At 41.3% G+C, this 21,015-nt stretch overlaps 1 protein-coding gene across 1 annotated transcript in view; it reads left to right on the top strand.

The window, feature by feature from the left end:
* Window positions 1–20,119, top strand: part of LOC143982517 (AMP deaminase 2-like) — a 235,981-nt gene extending 215,862 nt beyond the window's left edge. The window contains exon 18 of the mRNA XM_077481331.1: window positions 795–20,119. Within this exon, the coding sequence (XP_077337457.1) occupies window positions 795–1,046 (252 nt within the window). The 3' untranslated portion in view covers window positions 1,047–20,119. The remainder of the gene's footprint in view (window positions 1–794) is intronic.
* Window positions 20,120–21,015: the final 896 nt, after the last annotated feature.

Raw genomic sequence — 21,015 nt, 5'->3', positions numbered from 1 at the left:
CTGCACCCAACAGCCGATCCGACAATTGGCTTAGGGGCTGACATCATGAGCTCCCTGGACAGGTAAGTGTCCATATATTAAAAGTCAGCAGCTGCAGAATTTACATTTTTCATGGGGGAGCTGGACCTCCTCTTTAATCATCCACTAAAACAAATAAGAGTAAAATCTTTTTATACTTTAATATATTCATCATATGCAGACTAGTTCTTGCCAAGAGGCAATCTATAACTAGTTATAGCCACCATGCAGCCCTCCAACTGTAGCAAAACTTTAAACAGTAAGCTTTTCTTAATAGGAATCTACAACTGTGCACTGCAGTTTCTCTACAGTGAGAGGACCAAAGATTTCTCTTGTTCTAGATATTCCACTTTACACATCACCAATGAATTTGTAACATCAATTTTTAGCATCAGATTAAAAGGTCAGCTAACTGAATATAGTATTTCAGTTGTGGATGCACTGATACCTTACATCTGTTGGTGATTACCTCCCAACGTTGTTAGCTCTGAAGCCGCCTGATTTTAAATCATATTTGTCCATCTGCAGTAAGGGAAGTTTTATATATATTTTTTTAATTATCCAGAAAACATTTATGTAAGCCATGTAATAACTAATAATAACTGCAGTGGCAAAACCTGGGATCTCATCTTCAAAATCCCTGAGATATACGATAGCCTGGTGCCTAAATCTGCTATTCAGCATGCGCACAAAAATAATGTTAGTTTTGTGTAACCCCTTAACATGTACATTTGCTGTGAAGAGCTACTATTTATTTTAACCTTTTTTTGTGACAGTTCAAAAGTTACTGGCTGGGCCCCAATTACCTTCGTGAAGGTCCAGAGGGGAATGATATCAGAAGAACCAATGTACCTGATATTCGCGTTGGATACCGTTATGAGACTCTCTGTGAAGAACTTACACTAATTACTCAGGCTCTGCAGAGTGAGGAGCTGGAAACCATTCCAGAAGAAATGCTGTGTATGGGAGCTGGACTAGAACGTAACACTAAAGGAGATGTCAATAGTATGGGAAAAGAGAACAATTAACCCTGATTGAACCAAGAACTCTAAAGGGGGAGGGAAGAGGCCAGGGATTTGGATGACCACATGCATGGGGTTCATTGTTTGAAAAAACGAAGCATTGATAATAAAGATAATTTGGGAAAGAAAGCAGACCAAGTGAATGAAAAGTGTAGTAGAGGTGCAATTGTGATTATAAAGGAACATACAAGAAAATAAATGATACAAGAAAGATAGTTATACCATAAAACTGTGCGAGACATGAGGTATACGTTACTGAGAAACATAAAAAAATAAAGCTAGATAAAAAGAGGAAATTGTTAATATTTTTCAGAAAAACTTTTAGAATGGGAGCATGGATTAACAATTCTTGATGCTGAGGATCAGAATGACTGATTTTCATAATGGTAGCGAATAATTAGTAAGCACAAAACTTAAGTGAAAACAGCCTTTATCTAAAATTAAAAAATAAAATAAATACGACAACCTGGACTATGGAAAAGCCTGTGTAATTGTAAGAAGTGGAGGAAGGATCTTGAAGCGGACCTAGCATCAGATTTAGGTCATCCTACTAATGCTTGCATTATAAATAATGAGTAAGGGCTCATTCACACTATAATGTGCACCATGACCCACCTTGTAACATGTGTTAACTCAAATAGTAATGGCACTGCAGTTGTGTGTTGTAATGCAAAGTTAAAGCTGAACTTGAGAGATGATATATTTTATATGCTTATGGGATACCTACTACAGTAATGGCCTTGGTCTTCTGGGTGCTGTGCCAAGCATTTGCCCTTCTGCATAGTAACTGCTGTGGGTCATTTGCTAAGCAGAGCCGCCATTTAGAAAAAAGGAGCGCAAAACGTTCTTTGATTGGATGAGGTGGCGATTGTGGTGTTACCACCTCTCCTCTCCACCTCGTCGTGTCAGAGAAAATTTTGCATCCATTGAGACAAGCGCAGAGCATTCTCTGAATGGTGCCACACTAAGGCTGCATTCACACCTGAGCGTAGCTTTTTCAAGTGTTTTTTGCAGCGTTTTTTACCGTGATTCGCGGCATTTTTTACCACGATTTGCTGCGAATTTGTGCAGGGCAAAAGGTCACCAATGTTAAAAGTAAAAAAACGCCCAAATCAGCCCGATTCGCGCGAAAAAGGGTCCAGAACTTGTTTGAGCTTCAGGCGTAGGGCTTCAGGCGACTTGGAGTGGAGATGTGAACCATCTCCATTGAGAATAATGGATTTTTTCCCCTCCAGCGTTTGGTAGCTTCAGGCGTCAAGCTACAAAACGCTCAGGTGTGAATGGGGTCTGAGGGTGTGACCCCCAGTTGTTACTATGCAGCAGGGCAACAAATAAGCACAGCACCCAAAGGATGGCAGTAATCACTGTAGTAGCTAAAGCTACTAAAGGAATTTACAGGTTTCGCAGAGACTGATTAGTTATCGCATATGCAAACCTACATTGTGCCAAGATGGCCCATTGTAAGTATATAAAATAGATCATCCCTGGAGTTCAGCTTTAATTGCACCCCAATGCACATAAACTGTACTTTGACCCATATCTGTGTTAGATATGCAAAGATGCACATGTAAGAGAAATTGCCAAGGATTTGTAATTCTGAGCATTGATTGCCCATTTATTATGAATGGTCTGTTTAATTAAATACACGCTAACACATGAAAATGTGTGCGTTTTGGGGTAAATGAGCCCTTAGTATAATACACATATTTTTTTACCTCTTATGCCATGTACACATGACTGGACTTTCCGTCAGAATAAAGTCTGACGGTCTTTCTGACAGAGTTCAGCTGAAACAGACTTGCCTACAAACGATCACACCAAAGTCCGTTTGTTTAGAACACAATGACATACGACGGGACTAGAAAAGGAAGTTCAATAGCCAGTACCCAATAGCTGGCCTTGCATCGTATTTGGACCGTCAGAATATCATACAGATGAATGGTTTTCCCAATAGGAATTGATTCCGTCTGAAAGATTTAAAACATGTTCTATTTCTAGGTCCGTCAGAATTTTGGAAAAAAAAGTCAGATGAAGCCCACACACGATCGGAATATCCGATTAAATGATTCCGTCTGACCTTTTCTGGCAGAAAGTCCGGTCGTGTATACAATACCTCCAGGATAATACCTTCATCTGCCTTTCTCTTTAGGAAAAAAGCAGCATCTTTATGCAGGCATAATCCAGGGTCACTTCCTAACTGCACTTATTTGTCCTTCTGGTAGAATTAACACTGTATTAACATTTGCTTGTTGTGTCAGTACCCAGACTTGTTTAAAACATAACCTTTGTTATGCATGTTTTAAAAAGCTCTTTCTTATTTCAGACAGTTAATCATTTGTTTCTTTGACCAACCTGTGCTAAGAGGACTACCCTTTAATGTTTTAAGTTCCCCTGTAACACTGAGGAGGCAGACAATATCAGTAGATTAGATACTGTATTGTATGTTGCTTCATAATATTTCTCAGATCTTCTCATTATTAATTTCTGATTGTCTTCATTAAGAGAGCTATCTTAAATTTCTATAATTTTTCACTCACTCAATCTTGCCAAGTTCCTTTCCTTTTCTTAACTCTTCTCTGCTGTCCCTCTAGTATTATTTCTACTAGCGACCCTCTTCTGTTTTGTATACCTGCATACTATTTTAAACTGTCATTCTATTCAAATCAATAATGCTACCTTTAATAGAATGTACACAAATCATATCCCCATAACTCTGTTGTGCCATATTTAGAGGCTTTATCGGGAGTGAAAATATTAAACAACATAAACATTGAGGAGGATATCGGTGCACACCATAGTGAGCAGTCATTTATTTTATCCACCAGGGGAAGGTATTACATATACACTTGTAAAAATAATACTGGAATAGTGAGGAGTGTGACAAGCAATGAAAGTAAGCTGAGACAGCAGTCTCTTTGTCCTGGGAGCTGAAAAACCGGCTGAACTTTTTCCTGGCTTGGCATCCACAATCCATCCATCACCTTCCAATTCCAGGGAAGATAAAGTTAAAGTTACAGTAGGGTTAGCGCTATTTCAGTCCCTCAGCTTTCAACTTCTGGATTTCAGCCACATTAGAGATGCTAGCTACCCGGCATGCTGCTATGCGAGGCCCTAACACACAGCACGACCACTCTTCAAAAGTGTGCATGTTACTCGACAGGGAATCACCTTCCTCCCCTTATTCCCCTATCACTGCTCAATGAGAGCTGTGGGCAGAATTCTCAAGCAGGTGGAATGCAGCTTGTCTTGGCAACTAAGGTGGACCTAGAGGCTTTGGCTTTGCATATAGACAGGGCATTGAAGAAAGGGGTTGGAGGAGCTCTAGCAGGACTTCCACCATAAAGATACACAATTCACTGCAATAGAAAAGACCTCCTTGTTCCCAAAGGAATGTGTCAAATCTCTGGAGACTGCATGTGAATGTTACACCCACCGTCTAAAATCCCTGCAGCTGTGCAGTGAAGATGGCGAAAATAGGAGTCACTGCAATTATCTGATGATAAGGGACATCCCTGAAGGCACAAATGGTTCTGACCTCAAAGCTGCTATCAAGGCTATCTAAACATGCTCCTGTCAATACCCACAGCCTCCTGCAGAACTTTCCTAGAGATATCTAAACAATCTAAAAAATATTGGAATTTGCACATAAACACACAGGCTCTGTCAAGGTGGAGGTCAAACTAATTCAGGCTGGAGACTTCTTTAAATCACTGTTACATAGTTAGTAAGGTTGAATAAAGACACCAGTCCAACCTGAGTGAGTGTCTACAATTGTCCCTATCCCTTGCACACTCACATCAGCCCCTACCCTCAAGGAGCCCACAATCCAAGGTCCCCATTCATATACTAGGGCCAGTTTTGGACAGAAGCCAATTAACCTAACTGCATGTCTTTGGAGTGTGGGAGGAAACCAGAGTACCTGGAGGGAACCCACGCAGGCACAGGGAGAACATGCAAACTCCAGGCAGGTAGTGTCATGGTTGGGATTTGAACCAGTGATGCTTTTTTACTGCTAGGCGAGAGTGCTAACCACTACACCACTGTGCCGCCCAGATCAGTTCACCCTCAACATGTTTAATTTGAACTGATCTGTTTTTGTGTTAATAAATTGATATATTTTTATACTAAAAACAAAAATCCAGGCACACAGACCTGAGGCCAAGTGAAAAGTCAGAAGATATAATCAAAGGGGTGAACAGCGCTGATCAGCAGACATAAATAGGACCCTCAGAGGCAGCGTAAAAACTTTTTATTATTCTTAAAAAAATAATAAAATGTTCACCAAGCCATACAGTAGTCAATTGATGGTCATGCATAGATGCATTTTTTTCATGTGTGGTATGGTTGGGCAAAAGGGCAACCATCAGCGGTGCTCCTGTGTTCTTTGTCCAACTGCTTTGTGCTGGGTTTCCCTAAGCCTCTGTGTCATCTATGCGGTTCCAGCCTCCAGGTACTGTCAGTTTTTTTAATCCAAGTCTCTGCAGGACCATCAATTGATTGCTGTATGCCTTGGTGAACATTTTATTATTTTTTTAACAATAATAAAAAGTTTTTACTTTGTCTCTGAGGCTCCTATTTATGTTTGCTATCAGCGCTGTTCACCCCTTTGATTATATATATTTTTATACAACTGTGTATGTAAGTCCTTAACGTACCATGGGAGTTCATAGTTGCCTTGGACCCTCTGCCTTTTCTTTTCAAAATTGACAGGATGACAGTACATTATCATACTCTTATTAGTGTAGTAGCGATAATTAAATGGACATTGGTAACTTTCTTCTGGTTATCTACTCCAGGCTCCACAAAAACACATTCCAACATCCTTCTTTACAGAAGTGAGAACAGTATTTCTGTGATTCATCTGAGCACACAAGTCCATTTGATTTTATTAGATAGTAGTTTGTGTGCTAAGTCCAGAGGGGGCATCCATTTTTTATGCAGCCTCACATTTGAACAGGATTTTGTGGTGACGCAGACATAGATCTGGGTAGAGGTAGAACAGATTATGACATCTTCCCTTCAATCCTCAATCAATTTTGGAGATTTGCATCACAAGGCATTTTAAAAAGGCTCTATAAAAACTCTTTACTCACATCGCCATTAAGGGGATGGAGGATGCCTTCTAATGGAGATGGTTCTACTGCTGGGAATTTACCTAAATACATACATACAAACATTCCTCCTTGACATTAGTTGTGTTTCTATTCTCAGCACAGAGGCTGGACCCCACCCCCTATTATTTCCACTGGCCCATTCTACCTTTTTCCCCCATTCCCTCTTCACTACCTCCTTCTTATGTTTTGAAGATTTGATATTTTTAATTTCTACTACAAATGGAGAAAACTCCATATCAAGGCACACTAATTTAGAAAAGACAAGATCATAACTCCTTAACATCACAAGCTTTATCATTTTTGTGTAACAACATGCGAAGGATATGTCGTTTTAAAATGCTCAGAAAATTTAGATTATGATGGATCCAAAATGCTGTTAATGTAATTCTGTTAAACTCTGTGAAAAAGAGAAATATTATTATAACAAAGTTAAAAAGAGGGACTATATAGAAGAGTTGTTAGGTAAAAGAAATTTAACTTAGTAAGATTAAGTCTGAATGGGGGTGTGGCCTGGGAAGAAATGTGAGCGGACGTCCCTCTGAGTAGCTCCGACATCTCCTGCTAAAATCCTGCTCCATTTTGGGTTGATCTTACCGAAAAACTGTTACACAGGTGCTGCTGAAATCAGGGAAGAGTCCTGCTTCATTGGGAAGTGGTATCGGCAGATGGACAGACGAAAAAGACAACCGAATGAGTGTCACTACGTGCTCGGGCCAAGATGGCCATCGCACTAACAACGCAGCACCATGCCTGTCACCTGCCTCTACCCCGGATCTCTTCGGGGACACATTGGGCACTTACCCTCCGTCTTCCTTGAGAATACCTGATCCTCCGATCCTAATCTCACAAACATCAGCAGGAGAGGACGGGGCGGATGACGCAACTGGGCCTATATTGTCGGAGGTACTGAAAACCATTAAGGTAAACCACACTGTATTAATGGGCACAGTGACAGAATTAAAGAATGACTTTGCGATGCTGCGCCATGATGTGCAAAAACTGCACGGTTGGGTCTTTGAAACCGAACGTCGTGTTAGCGACATAGAGAACACAGTTAACCCTCTCCTACCCAAAATAAATACTGCTGGTGGAAAAAGAGCTACCCTGGAGGACAAGGTGGATGACCTTGAAAACTGCCTCAGAAGAAACAACCTGAGGCTGGTTGGTCTCCCTGAGCGTTTTGAGGGGTCTGACCCCATGGCCATCATGGAGAGCTGCCTGGAGCAAGAGTTTACTGTCTCCATGCTTCGTGATCGAACGGGCCCATCCATTCCCCAGCCGGCCTCTCCCAGCAGGAAATCCCTCCCGCACAATGGCGATCCGCCTGTTAAATTACAGAGATCGGGACTCTATTCTGCATGCAGCTAGATCAAAAGGTAGTCTCAAGATCAACAATGCGGTGGTGTCACTATACCCAGACTACTCGGTGGCTGTCCGAAACCAAAGAGCACAATACCAATATGTAAAGAAAAAATTGCGCGAATATGCCATTCAATATTCCATGCTGTTTCCGGCCACTTTATTACTTATTTACTCCATCAAGAAAAAGTACTCTTCTTCCAGTCTCCAAAAAACGCTATTGGCGCGGTTGGAATCGCTGCCACAACCTGCCCGAAAAAACCTGCCTGATGGATGTCTGCCCTCCCAGATGCCAGTTTGTTTGTTTTTTCCCTCTCTCCCCTCATCTGCAAACTGTGGACATTACAGCCCCTTCATTGAAAATTGAGGGATCAACCCCATTCACTTCTTTTGCAGAAGAGCCCGCATCCTTCATGGGATGAGCAAGCGGGAGCTGCATTGAGGAACTATTTCAACCCACTCTATTGTGGCACCGTTTTACTGTTTTCTTTTTTACTTTAACTCATGGGTATCAGGTCATGCACCCCATGCATGGCTCGAGTTTTGGGTACAAGCCCACTCCGGTTCCGTGGGAGTTGGGCAGGGGTGTTGCTGCCCCCTGGCAGCCTGTTGTTATGTACATATGGTTTTGTAGTTTAATGTATGGTGCATGAATGGATGTGTGAAAGTGTGCTACTCTGTCCCACCTCTAATGCTGTGACTATGGCTGGCCAGGGGCCTAAGATGAATGTATTACAACAATGGCCGAGGTGGGCTAAATTCAAAATTTAAACGTGCACTGGTATTTGAACAGGTAAAGAGGCTAAACCTGCATATTTTCTGTATGCAGGAGACCCATCTTATGGGTTCTAAAGTATTAGCATTAAAAAAGCATTGGGTTTCACAAAACTATCAATCCACATACTCTAATTATGCCCGTGGGGTGGCTATCTTAATCCAAAAGGGACTCTCCTTCTCATGTCATCAGGTGATCTCTGATCCCAAGGGTCAATATCTGGTGTTACATGCCATGGTGCAAAGGACCCCTATTATTGTGGTCACGATATACATTCCCCCGCCAGTCAGGGTCACAGTATTTACTGAACTAAGTGCCAAACTCTCCTTATTACCAGCATGTCCTACGTTTATTGTGGGTTATTTTAATTTGGTGTTACAACCAGCTCTGGATAGGCTGAAACCTCTAGTTTCAGAATATAAGTTGTTTAGCAAATGGTGTGAGGCATATGGATATGTAGATATATGGCAATGGAAATTCCCTGCCGAAAAAGTATTCTCTTGTCAATCCAAAGCATATGGTTGTCTCTCCAGATTGGACTATGCATGCGCCACTAAAGATCTTTTACCATTTGTCCGTTTTTTTCCAAACTGTATCGGATCATTCATTGATACAGGTGATTCTTACCTTGGGTCATAGGCCTTCGTTTCGGGTCTGGAGGCTCAGTCCTCTCTGGATCTCCACACCTGAAATACAGGAATCTATTCTGACAGATATGGCAAATTATTAAGCTTGTAACTCAAACACGGCTAAAATAGGCCCTGTATGGGATGCCTTTAAGGCTGTACTACGAGGTTCATACATCTCTCGAATTAAACATTATAGAACAACTGGGCGGGCTATACAGGCAGCACTTGAGCAATCCCTAGATGAAGCAACAGCCAAACGTATTGCAGACCCGTCCTCCACATCTCGGGGGGACCTAACTGAAGCCCATAAGTCACTACGGCTACATCTAGTTGACATGACACAAAAGCAGCAATTACACCTGTCAGCTAGCATACATGAACAAGGGGGAAAAACGGTAGATTGCTTGCGTTTCTTACACATACTGAATACATTGACAGTTCGCTTCCCGCCATACAGTTAACTGACAGATCTATTACTTCGGATCCTTTGATTATCAACCAGCAGTTTACATCATTTTATAGGAGAGAGAGAGCAATAGAGCAGATAGTGCGGTAAAGGGGTCAGACCACGGTCGTTTCCAACGTGGTGAGTAGTTCCGGGGTGTGTTTTTTCCACAATGGACAACGTGGCTTGTCTATTGTGGAAAAAACACACTCTGGAACTACTCACCACGTCGGAAACGACCGTGGTCTGACCCCTCAGGCCAGCAGGAAACAGGAAGCCAACCGAGGATGCCTTAAAGAGAACCATTCCTTGCCTGTTTTTATTTACTCAAAATGTGAGTGTAAACTTTTTTATGATTAAAGTCAAGTGTTTAAATGATTTACTACCCTTAGATTGGCGCTGCTCTATCTCTCTCTCTCTCTCTCTCTCTCTCTCTCTCTCTCCTATACTACAGAGTCCCTTTTGCTCTGAGGAGCTGGCTGCTGCTTGCAACATATAACAGAACTTATAGATTTGAAGTGACAAAACTGTCTCTGATTTTCACAAAGAAATCCCTGTGTTCCCCATTTCTCCACATTTATTATGGCTCAGAACTTTTCACTCCCCCCTTTTTAAATAATTTTACAGGAAGCTCTATGACGATGTAACACCCCCTTTGGAGACCACCCTTACGGGCTTTTTCTCTTCACTAGACTTTCCCACACTAAGCGACACACACAAGAAGCTTTTAGACCAAGACATAACAATTGAGGAAGTTGAGACTGCTATTGGCTCTCTACCACCCTCCAAAACTCCAGGCTTAGACGGAAATTCCATCTGCATGGTATCAGACATATACTGAAACAATTGCCCCCCAACTTCTAGCCACCTATCGCGAGTCACTAGAGCAGGGAATCCTCCCAGGATCAATGAACGAAGCCCTAATTGTAGTTTTACTTAAACCTGGCAAAGACAAGTTACTATATGGGTCATACCAACCTTAAATATTGGCGCTCTGCCTACAGAAAGTAATACTATCCCTTATATCATCCGATCAGTCGGGATTTATGCCTGGACAATGTACTTTTGACAATATCCCAAGGCTGTATCTACATATCCATAGAGCATCTAGCCAGAAACAAAGTGGACTGGTACTGTCATTAGATGTGTTGAAGGCATTCGACACTGTCCATTGGACATTTCAGTGGGAAGCCATGTCAAGGATGGGTTTTGGTTCACATTATATGAAATGGGTCCGCGTACTATATGCAAACCCGAGGGCTAGGGTTCGCACTAACAGGGACAGCTCCTCCTCATTCTCTCTAAAGAGAGGTACTAGGCAGGGATGCCCCCTCTCCGCACTTCTGTTCGCTCTCGCCATTGAGCCTTTGGCTCTGGCCGTGCGGCAGATGTCTGGGATAGGGGGCATCTGTTATGGTGCACTGGTAGATATCTCTGTACGCAGATGATGCGCTGATTTATCTTGATGGCAGAGAGAGCTCTTTTATCTGTCTAATGGGAGTGGTGGAGGAGTTTGGGGAAGTGTCCGGACTAAAGGTCAGGTGGGACAAATCTATAGCCTTTCCAATTGGTCCCCCTCTAGCATATGACTACTTGAGTAAATCTAATCTCCAGATGACCCAATCTTTTAAATACCTGGGTATTCTGATCGATAATGAACTCCTGAAATACAAGGACCTGAATATTACCCCCATATTTAAGCAGATGATGGATAAACTTCAAACATGGTCAACACTTCCCCTAAACCTAATAGGTCAAATTAACATTTTTAAAATGATTTAGTTGCCTAAATTTCTATATTGTTTTAGAGCTGCTCCAATTTTTCTCCCCAAAAAATTATTTCATAAAATCGAATCCACCCTGTCTTCATTGATATGTAACAATACCCAACCGTGGATTGCAAAATCGTCTTTACAAGCTTCTAAACTAAAAGGGGTGTCTAGTCTACCCAAATTTACATGATTATTATATAGCCTCCCAACTTACCTATGTATATGAATGGCTGCACTCAGACCCTTGGACTCCTTCCACTGCTCTCATGTCGACTTTTTTTGGTCCCTCTCTTTTTTTTAAAGATGACTTGCATAGGGCACTCAAATCTAAGTGTTCCCGATATTCCCCCATAGACGTGGGTTTGTTAGGATGGAGGGAGGGGGAAAAACTGCTTACGACCATGGCTCCAGGGAGGATGCCACAAGCTCCTCTCTGAAAAAAACATAGTCTTCCTGAGCACAATGGTGGACCGTCTATGGATTACTCACCTTTCACACAAGTTTTGGGGTGGAGACGATGCCCAAGGCACCTTTGAGTCCTTTGAAAATCTTAGGGGAAGCTATGATATTGGGCATAAATTCTTCTACAAATGTTTGCTCCCTTGGCATGCTATCAAGGCTCAGTTTGCGTCTCTGATCATAGAGCTAGAGGAATCTCTGATGGGGTATCTATTATCTTGTCCTGATATTAATAAGCTAGTTACAACCTTTTACGGTCGTCTCTCTGGGGCAAGGGTGGATCCATTTCAAAATTATTATAAAAAATGGCGATTGTTAATGCCTGAACTTACAGAAGAGGGGTGGGAAGAAGTCACTGAGGTTTGCTTTCAGGACATTATAAGTACAGCTGATCAATATATACAATTCAAGTTTATTCATCATTTACATTATACCCCAGCAAAGTTAACGCGTATGGGTCTAGGAATTACTGTCGCCCGTTCTACATGTAATTTAGACAATGCTGATCTATTTCACATGTTTTGGAGTTGTCCAGGACTGGCCTCTTATTGAAAAGACTTGTTTAATTTTTTAGAAAATGAACTTGCTCTTCTGTTACCCCAGAATACAGATGTGGAATTGCTGGGCATTTTGAATGACTTAATACACAGGATGTCTGCCTGGATTCTACTTCAAACAGTCTTATTCTATGCAAGAAAAGTCATATTATTACAATGGAAAGATGGTAACCCTCCAACAATACAATCTTTGTTCCGTATTATTAATGGGGAACTCCCCAAATTCAAGCTTATCTATAAGAGTAGAAGATGCTCAAAAAATTTTGCTAAAGTGTGGCAACCATGGTTAGATGTTTCCAACTCCTTTTGGGGTGTAGTTCTATCCTCCCAGCTGAACTGATCAAGATCGATCCTGATCAACAAGGGATCGAATGACCTGGAGAGGGACATGTAACAAAGTGGACAGGAAAATATTTCATAAGCTATGAGGAATGTTAAAGTTTTGGGGTGGAGACAAGGTCCAAGGCATCTCAAGATACTGGTGGGGCGGAGGTGGGTATGAATGGATGAATAAATGATTTGTATGTTAGTTGTTGTTTTGGTTTTATTTGGCTTATTGAAATATACCTCTTTTGGGTATGGTGTATCCTGAATCCTCTCCCCAAATACAGCTAATTTGGTTGTGGGGGGATTGGGTGATATTGTTTCCCACTTTTAAGAATTTCAGCAAAACCTGTTCAGCCTACATGATAGGAAATATGTATACCTTTCAATTATGTACATGTGTAATTTCCAAGAAGGGCGCTGTAATGTTTTATTCTGCTTTGCATTGCTGAAAACTAAATAAACACCTTTAAAAAAAAAAAAAAAAGATTAAGGCCGCGTACACACGGGCGGACTGTTCGCCCAACTTTGTCCGCTGAACAGTGTTTGGGCGGACAGTCCGCTCGTGTGTGGGCTTTCAGCGGACAGTTTCAGCGGACAGTTTGACGAACAAGGTTTTTCGGAATTTCCGAAAAACTGTCCGCTGAAACCTTGTTTCAGCGAACAGTCCGCTCGTGTGTAGGCTTGTTCGTCAAACTAAGTTCCGCGCATGCTCAGAAAGGATTTACACGCCGAAAGTTATAATGCAGTGTATAGGACATCGTATTTTTCGTCCCGTCGTACGTGCCGTTCACGTCATCGCGCACGGTTTCAGCAAACTGTTCGTCCGTCGTGTGTGGCCATGTCCGTCCATGCTAAGTTTGAGCGGACTGTTTGCCGAAACTGTTTGACGGACAAAGTTGGACGAACAGTCCCCGCGTGTGTACGCGGCCTTAGTCTGAATCAAGGGAAGGATTTAAATCCTAATATGTAGTTCCAAAAGTGCAAGTTTGAAAAACAGGTTCGCTATCAAAGGGCCAAATGTATAATTGTCTGATATATGATAAATCTTTTTAGGGCAAACATAATAAAGTTGTTTTGTTTTAACAAGTCTGGATATGCACACAATAAACAAGTGTTAAGCAGAATTACCCAGGGTCAGTATCTACTTCCTGGACCAAGATCACACAGTCATGTAAATTGTTATTCCTGTGCTATTCCTAGCTGTGATAACATATGTCTGACACAGATCAGCCTTCTGCTATAGCCTATCACTCTGCTTTCCTCAACTTGCAACAGACTAAGGATATCTGATCCTAGCCTCCCTGACGGTATGATTATATCAGATTTCTGATGCTGAAAGTGGTACAATTATTTTACATGAAAATTTGGCGTTTTATATTGTGGGCCTGTAATTCTTAGGAATAACTCATTTAAATCTGTCCAAACAAGAGTCTTGTAGACATCCCGAGTATGATAAAGTTTGAAACACAAAACCATAAATTATAATAGCTATAGATAATTATAACAAATAATAATACAATAATAATAAAAAAATATTCAATAATGTAATCAAATCAAAAACACTGAAATTTGCTCAGTTGCAGAATTCTCACTGTCATTACTTTAAGTGTTTGATAACGGATTTCACCACAAATCACTATCGCTCAATTCTGCAAGTGATTCTAATTTATTATCGCTGTTTTCTAGCTGGTCTAAAACTACTTTTGATGTAAAAGGACAGTTTTGTTTGCTATGGACAATCTCCAGTTTCCAGGCAGAAAGAGCAGTATTTAAAACTGCATTGGACAGACCACTAGGGACAAAAGGGATGTGAAATAAATTGGTACAGTAATGTAATCTGTAAGATTACAGTGTACTCTATATGTATTGTGTTTCTTACTTTTTGAATTTGGTGCCGTTTTCCATCCCCGTGCTTCGCAACACTCACAGGGAATGGAGCTCGGCTCTGGGATGAATTAAGTGGAGGACGGCTCGCACACAGAGTGAGGGGGACATCGCAGGACCCTGGGGACAAGGTAAGTGGTACCTGGATCCTGCGATGTGATCCCGAGCGTGGCTCGGGTTTACCAGTTTTGGTGCTGAAAATCCACCCCGAGCCACACTTGGGAATGCCATCAAGGAGGTTAAGCAAAGTCACTTAACTAGAACTTGACTTAACTAGAACTACTTTTTAATGATGAAAGGTGCAACTTTTTTAAAAAAAATATACGTTTTGTGTATTTTGTGACAAATGTAAGGAATGTATTCAACCAGACCTGTAAGTTACCAAACAAGCATTTCTTATCACATCATTTAAAAACTGCTGGTTTAAAGATAATATTAACTAGGAGATGCATAGAGGTTTACCTTTTTCTAGGTAAGGCAAGAATAGTACACCCATTCTGCAACATCTATGAACTTAAAAGGGTTTATCACCTGTGGGGAAATAAGAATGTTATTCACAGTAGTTTGCATTATGCATGTTTATGTATCTACAGTCTGCCATTTTCACATAAAATATATAACACCATGTAAGTAGTTTTTGACACAAAATGACACTTTATAGAAATGCTAAACATGTTTTCTTTAAAAAAAGAATTGAAGTTAACTGTGCTTGAAAAAAACACATGAAATGTGGTTATATAAAGCAACACCTTCATTTTTATTTCTTAGCGTTTTTAGTATAGTATCCATATTAAAATAAAGAGGTACTCAGTACAGGTAACTAAAGTATATGCATAGGCACTAAGCAATGTTTGCTCTTACATGCTTATGCTGCCCAATCGGTCACCAGAACTCCAGTAAGAAATCTGGTAGGCTATGGGAGAAATCATATCTCTTCCCCCTTCCTCGGCACTCAGTGCTTGAGTGGCTGATTCGCATTTGTATAGACAATTACATCTTATCTGAACACCCATAAAATGGTGCATTTGTGAGTGCAGAAGAATTCACAAACCGTAAACTGGCTTATTTTGATTTAGAGTTGTCATAGTGTCTGCTGGTTACCCTACAGTTAGGGCCGGTTCACACTGCGAGCCGCGGCGAGGCGTCTCCGACTTCCTCGCCGCGACTTGCAGGGGGGGTCAGCGGCGACTTGCAGAGGACTTCTGCATAGAAGTCAATGCAAGTCGCCCCCGAAGTCGCCCCGAAGTAGTACAGGAACCTTTTTTCTGAGTCGGAGCGACTCGAGTCGCTCCTCTCAGAACGGTTCCATTGTACTCAATGGGGACGACTTGCGGGAGCGAGGCGAGGCGAGCCGTGTCGCCTCGCCTCGCGCCGCAGTGTGAACCGGCCCTAATAGTTGTCTTTGCATCTGCCAAACACAGACATGTTTTTACTTTTTATTACATTGCATTAAAACTATTTAAATGCACACCAATATAAAGTGTTAATTTACACAGAATTCAGAAGTATCCATACATTAATGTGGAACTAAACCCATCAGTTTTACTGTGTCTCAAGAGATTTACACTCAGGGCAGGCTGTGAATGATGACTATCACGGTTGCCTGTGCTGTCAACTGAACTGTTAATCCATCAAATGAATGGTGTCATAATTGATTAAATGTGCAGGCCCACAGGAACTGCAGATCAAACAGAGGCAAAATATGGCAGCTTTCTTGGCTATAATGAATGGTTTAGTTCTGTTCTGCTATAATCACACACATAGGTTGGATTTGATGGACTTGTGTCTTTTTTTAACCTCACCTACTGTGTAATTATTTATAAGGTGACCATATTTCCAAAATTAAATGTGGGGACACTCTATTGACCATGCCAACTTTTAAGTGCACCCACAACAGCAGGCAACCATTTCAATCAATGTTTACACAGTATAAACAATATGTAAATGTTAAAGCAGTGTTCCAGCCTGTATTAAAAAAATGTAAATAAATAAAAGTCAGCAGTTACAAATACTGTAGCTGCTGACTTTTAATATAAGGACACTTACCTGTCCAGGTATCCCGCAATGTCGGAACGTCTGGCCGATTCGTCCATGGATAGATTGCACTAGACAGTGGAAGTGGCTTAAAAGGAGATGATTAAACAGAACCTGTGCCTAGTTTCTGTAAATACTGTACGCGTGTTTCACAGTCCTTGTACCCACAAAATATCACTAACAGTGATGAAAGAAGAAATACAATGGCATCAGTGTGAGGAAAACATCTCCATGCATCAGTGTTGTCACTGGAAGAAAAAATGCCCCTGAACCAGTGTCAGTGGGAGGAAAGAGTGCTCCTGTGTAAGTGGGAGGAAAATATCCTGCTGCGTTGGTGTCAGTGGTATAATAAATCAAGCAGTACACAGAGTACAGTTGATGGCAGGGAAAGGCAATAAAGAGGGTGCATTTGATGGTGGGAACAGCCAATAGAAAGGAGACAGTTTATGGTGGGGACATGCATTACACAGGGAAGCAGTCCATGATGGATACAGGCAATACAGATGTGGCGGTTGATGGTGAGGACAAGCAGTACAGAAGGGGCAGTTGATGGTGAGTACAGGCAGTACAGAGGAGAAGGCAGGGCAGAACACACAGACTCTATGTGGTGCCCTCTCATACACGTGCAGTGGGGCAGTTGATAGGAAGCTCAGACAGTACAGAGGGGACAATTGATAGTGGGCAGTACACACATGTAGTGGAGTAGTTGATAGTGGGCTTAGGTAGTAAAGAGGGGGACAGTTTGTTTTGGGCTCCGGCAATACACAGACTGGCAGTGCCTTCTTGCACACATGCATGGTGCCTCACAGCTACCCCATTAGTTTCAGGTTTGGGGGGTTTGGGGTCATTATTATTGGGGTAGATTGAGAGTGAGAGATAAATATTGGGCCAATCTCCATTGCTTGAATAACATCTGCACGTCCTATCAATATACGGTAATTAAATGTGCTCTACCAATAATAAAAAGGGATTTGTAAAAAGCATACCGGTAATATATGTTGGTGAGAAATAACCAAGTTTAAAAATAATTGGTAAACAACTGCCTTGTGCCAGCTAATATAAATACAAAGTCCATGTACGATACACTCTGTAAATGTTTGGCAAAGTCCACTCTGTGTGAAATACAGTTCAAAATGCAATCAGTGCTGTAATCCACTGGAACTTGATCTGTGAGTGCTTCTGATACAATGTGTGCACCCTTTAGGAGACATAATCACAGGGTATCACGTTTGCATGTATGTATTGTTGTTCTTGATGTTGTTCTAGGCGTCCATTGTGCCGAAAATTCTTTTTTACTGTATACATTTATAAACCATGCATGCAATACTGTAAGGCAAGGGAAAATCGCATAGTAAATCTTCCAAAAAATGGATTGAGCAAAAAAAAAAAGTGAATTTACATCTGTTGGTGCTATACCCAGCACTACTCTAAACTGCTTCTATATACTCTGCATCATAGTCCACCAAAAGCTGGTTTGCGGTCTTCCCGGGTTTAGGTGGTCTAGAGGTAGGGATAAAGTTTCCAGCTATCAACGCAGCCAATCACAATAAAGCTTCCACTCTCTCCTCTCTCTAGCCATGCTGTTCAGTCAAGCAGCAGGGAGGAGAGGGATCCAACATCACAGTCACTATGTCTGGGCTGAGTGGCTCCCAAACCTTAATGGGGCTCCCAGCCAGGGTTACAAGCAGGGAAATTTTTATCCAGGGACAGCCTCCTTAAACAAGACACTGTCCCCAAAACTGGGGATGTTTGATCACCCCACCATACATACAATCTAATTTTGGCTGTTAATAAAGATTGGGCTGCCTAGGACCACTGTAGGAGTCCTATTTTCCAAAAAATCTGGCCATCCAAGTTGACTGCCACTTCTGAAAGATATGGGTGGTCCAGGTTGGTGATGTCTGCATTTACTATCGGTGGGTTTTAGAAGACCTGGTGACAACCCGTTTAAAAGCTTTTTCAAATAGGCCAACATGTAAAGCTGGGCATACATGGATCAAGATTCAGGCAGTTCATGCAGGGCATTGACTTGTGTACAACCATCCTGTCAGGTTTTTCTGAACGATCGGTGCAGCTTGCTATAGCTGGTAACACTGATAATTGTATTCGGCCAGAGGGGAAGGCTTCCTGCCGGCAGAATACAGTAGCTCAGTGGGAAGGATTCCCCCATCCATGTCAAATGTGTGCATAGGCTGCTAAAGAATCAATATTTTCTGTTTTAAAATAATGCAAAAGAGTTTAAAAAGGACCACAAGAATGCTGCATTAAGGCCTCATTCATATCAGGTGCATTGAGCTGCTGATCAGGTAGATTAAAGCAGGATGAATGCAAGGGCCCTGAGAGAAAAGGGAGTTTAACAAGACTCGTGGCCACTCATTAAAATTAGAAGAAAAAAGAGATTTTACCTTAAACTACGTAGATGGTTCTTTACTGTAAGAGCGGCAAGGATGTGGAATTCCCTTCCACAGACGGGGGTCTCAGTGAGGGGCATTGATAATTTCAAGAAACTATTAGATAAGCACCTGAACAACCACAACATACAGGGATATACAATGTAATACTGACATATAATCACACACAGGTTGGACTTGATGGACTTTTTCAACTTCACCTACTATGAGAACATGTGTTCTTTATGTGGCCTGTTCACCCCATATAAGTGTGTTGGTAAACAATGCATAAAAGTTGAACAATTTTTTTCTTTTGTTTCAATTAAAGCGGGATTCCACCCTAAAGTGGAACCTCTGCTGATCGGAACCCCCCCCCCCCTCCGGTGTCACAATTGACACCTTTCAGGGGGGAGGGGGGTGGAGATACCTGTCAAAGACAGGTATTTTCACCCACTTCCGGGCATAGACTCCCACGGGAGTCTACGCCATTTCCTGCCCTGCCGCGCTGTCTGCTGGGACACACACGGGTCCCAATGACAGCGCGGAGATTTCCTATTGCGCGGCGCGGCTCGCGCATGCGCAGTAGGGAACCGGGAAGTGAAGCCGATTCGCTTTACTTCCTGATTCCCTCACCTCGAATGGCGGCGGCAGCAGCCGAGGCCCGAGCAGTCGATCGGCCTCGGCTGCCAAAATCGCTGGAACCCGGGACAGGTGAGTGTCCATTTATTAAAAGTCAGCAGCTGTAGTATTTATAGCTGCTGGCTTTTAATATTTTTTTGGGGGCGGAATCCCTCTTTAAGTTTGAAAAGAAAAAATGTAAAAACTGTGATGTTTCATTACAAAGCAATATGGACAATAAAAGACCTTGCTAATTCTCATGTTTTTCCGTACTTAAAACTCCTAAAGAAACAAAATATGTTATTATATAAATATGGGCGTTGGCTTTGTTTTTATAGGTGCTGATTCTTTTGTGTCACTATTATTATTCACTCATTGGTGCTAAAACATCAGATATGGACAAGCTTGTTCTAACTCAGTGACTCAGTAAGATGGGGGAAAAAAACTAGAGTATCAGCAATGAAACATGTGAAAACAAGCAGTGGCAACTGACCTTTTTTCTGTACTGACAGATTCTAGGTTACAGTCATGCTTTACCTGGTTTTCCCAGCAGAACAGGCATTGACCACCAACAAACTCATGTTAACTATTTCAGTTGTTTATTGCTGCATGCATGTAAAATACAAAATTTAATGTTTATTCATGTGAATTTTGGGGACCAAAAGCATTAACACTGGTACATAAAATTGTAAAAACATTAAAAAATGCTGAGTTGATATGCTGTTATAGTAATTAATTTGTGTGCATTTGTGTGAGTCCTTGTATCACTGTATTGTATGCATGCTGTGTCTTAACATACTGTATGTACATCTTTATCTTTCTCTCCAGCTGCAACAAATGTTGTTATACATGGTCTCAAAAGATAATAGGCCTGTGCATTTACAGATATGTGCATAAAAATTTGAAAACATGCTTCAACTCAGGGACATGGCTTTTAGTAAATCCCCAATCACTAAAATCTCATATAAGCTTATTTAATTTAGATAATTTAAAAAGCTGCGTTTAATCTTTTCCTTCTTTTTAATTTTATGATTCACTGAAATAATACCTGGTTGACCTGCCACCTCAGTCCTTGTTCAGAATGTTCCTTTAATGTGTTATCAACCAGTCACAAATGTCCCTAATTTAAACTAGTGTCTGTGCCGATGAACACATTTTTATTTTTTAAATTAGCAAAGAACTTTATTAAAAACGTATGTAGTTACAGAGTAGTCATTCCAAAATACAGACCACATAGAAAAGATACATTTCATACTCACCCAAATGACACCTTAAGAATATCAATATAGATTCAAGTAATACAGTTACAAAGGAACGTACAGTGATTAGAAAAAATATAAGCAAAAAGAAATTTAACCAAGGCCGCCGTTTCCACCATGAATTTCAAGCCCACCAACCACTAGGCCTAGTTGAGTAAAGTCTGGCATATATACTCTACAGTATAACTGCTCTAGCCGAAGAGTATCTACTACATGCAAGAACTACTCCAATAATGTGAGAAAATTATCGGGCATCCAATATACATATTAAGATAAGTTTGTGAGCCTGAAACTAAGTTCTAGAAATAGCCTCTCTAGTAAATTACTGTACCTCAAGGTTTTCCAAGATTCCA

The sequence above is a fragment of the Lithobates pipiens genome, unplaced genomic scaffold (genome assembly GCF_037356315.1).
Source record: "Lithobates pipiens isolate NorthernLeopardFrog02 unplaced genomic scaffold, aLitPip1_a1.2 Scaffold_16, whole genome shotgun sequence".
Classification (NCBI taxonomy): domain Eukaryota; kingdom Metazoa; phylum Chordata; class Amphibia; order Anura; family Ranidae; genus Lithobates; species Lithobates pipiens.
This window is presented reverse-complemented; position numbering and strand designations above follow the sequence as displayed.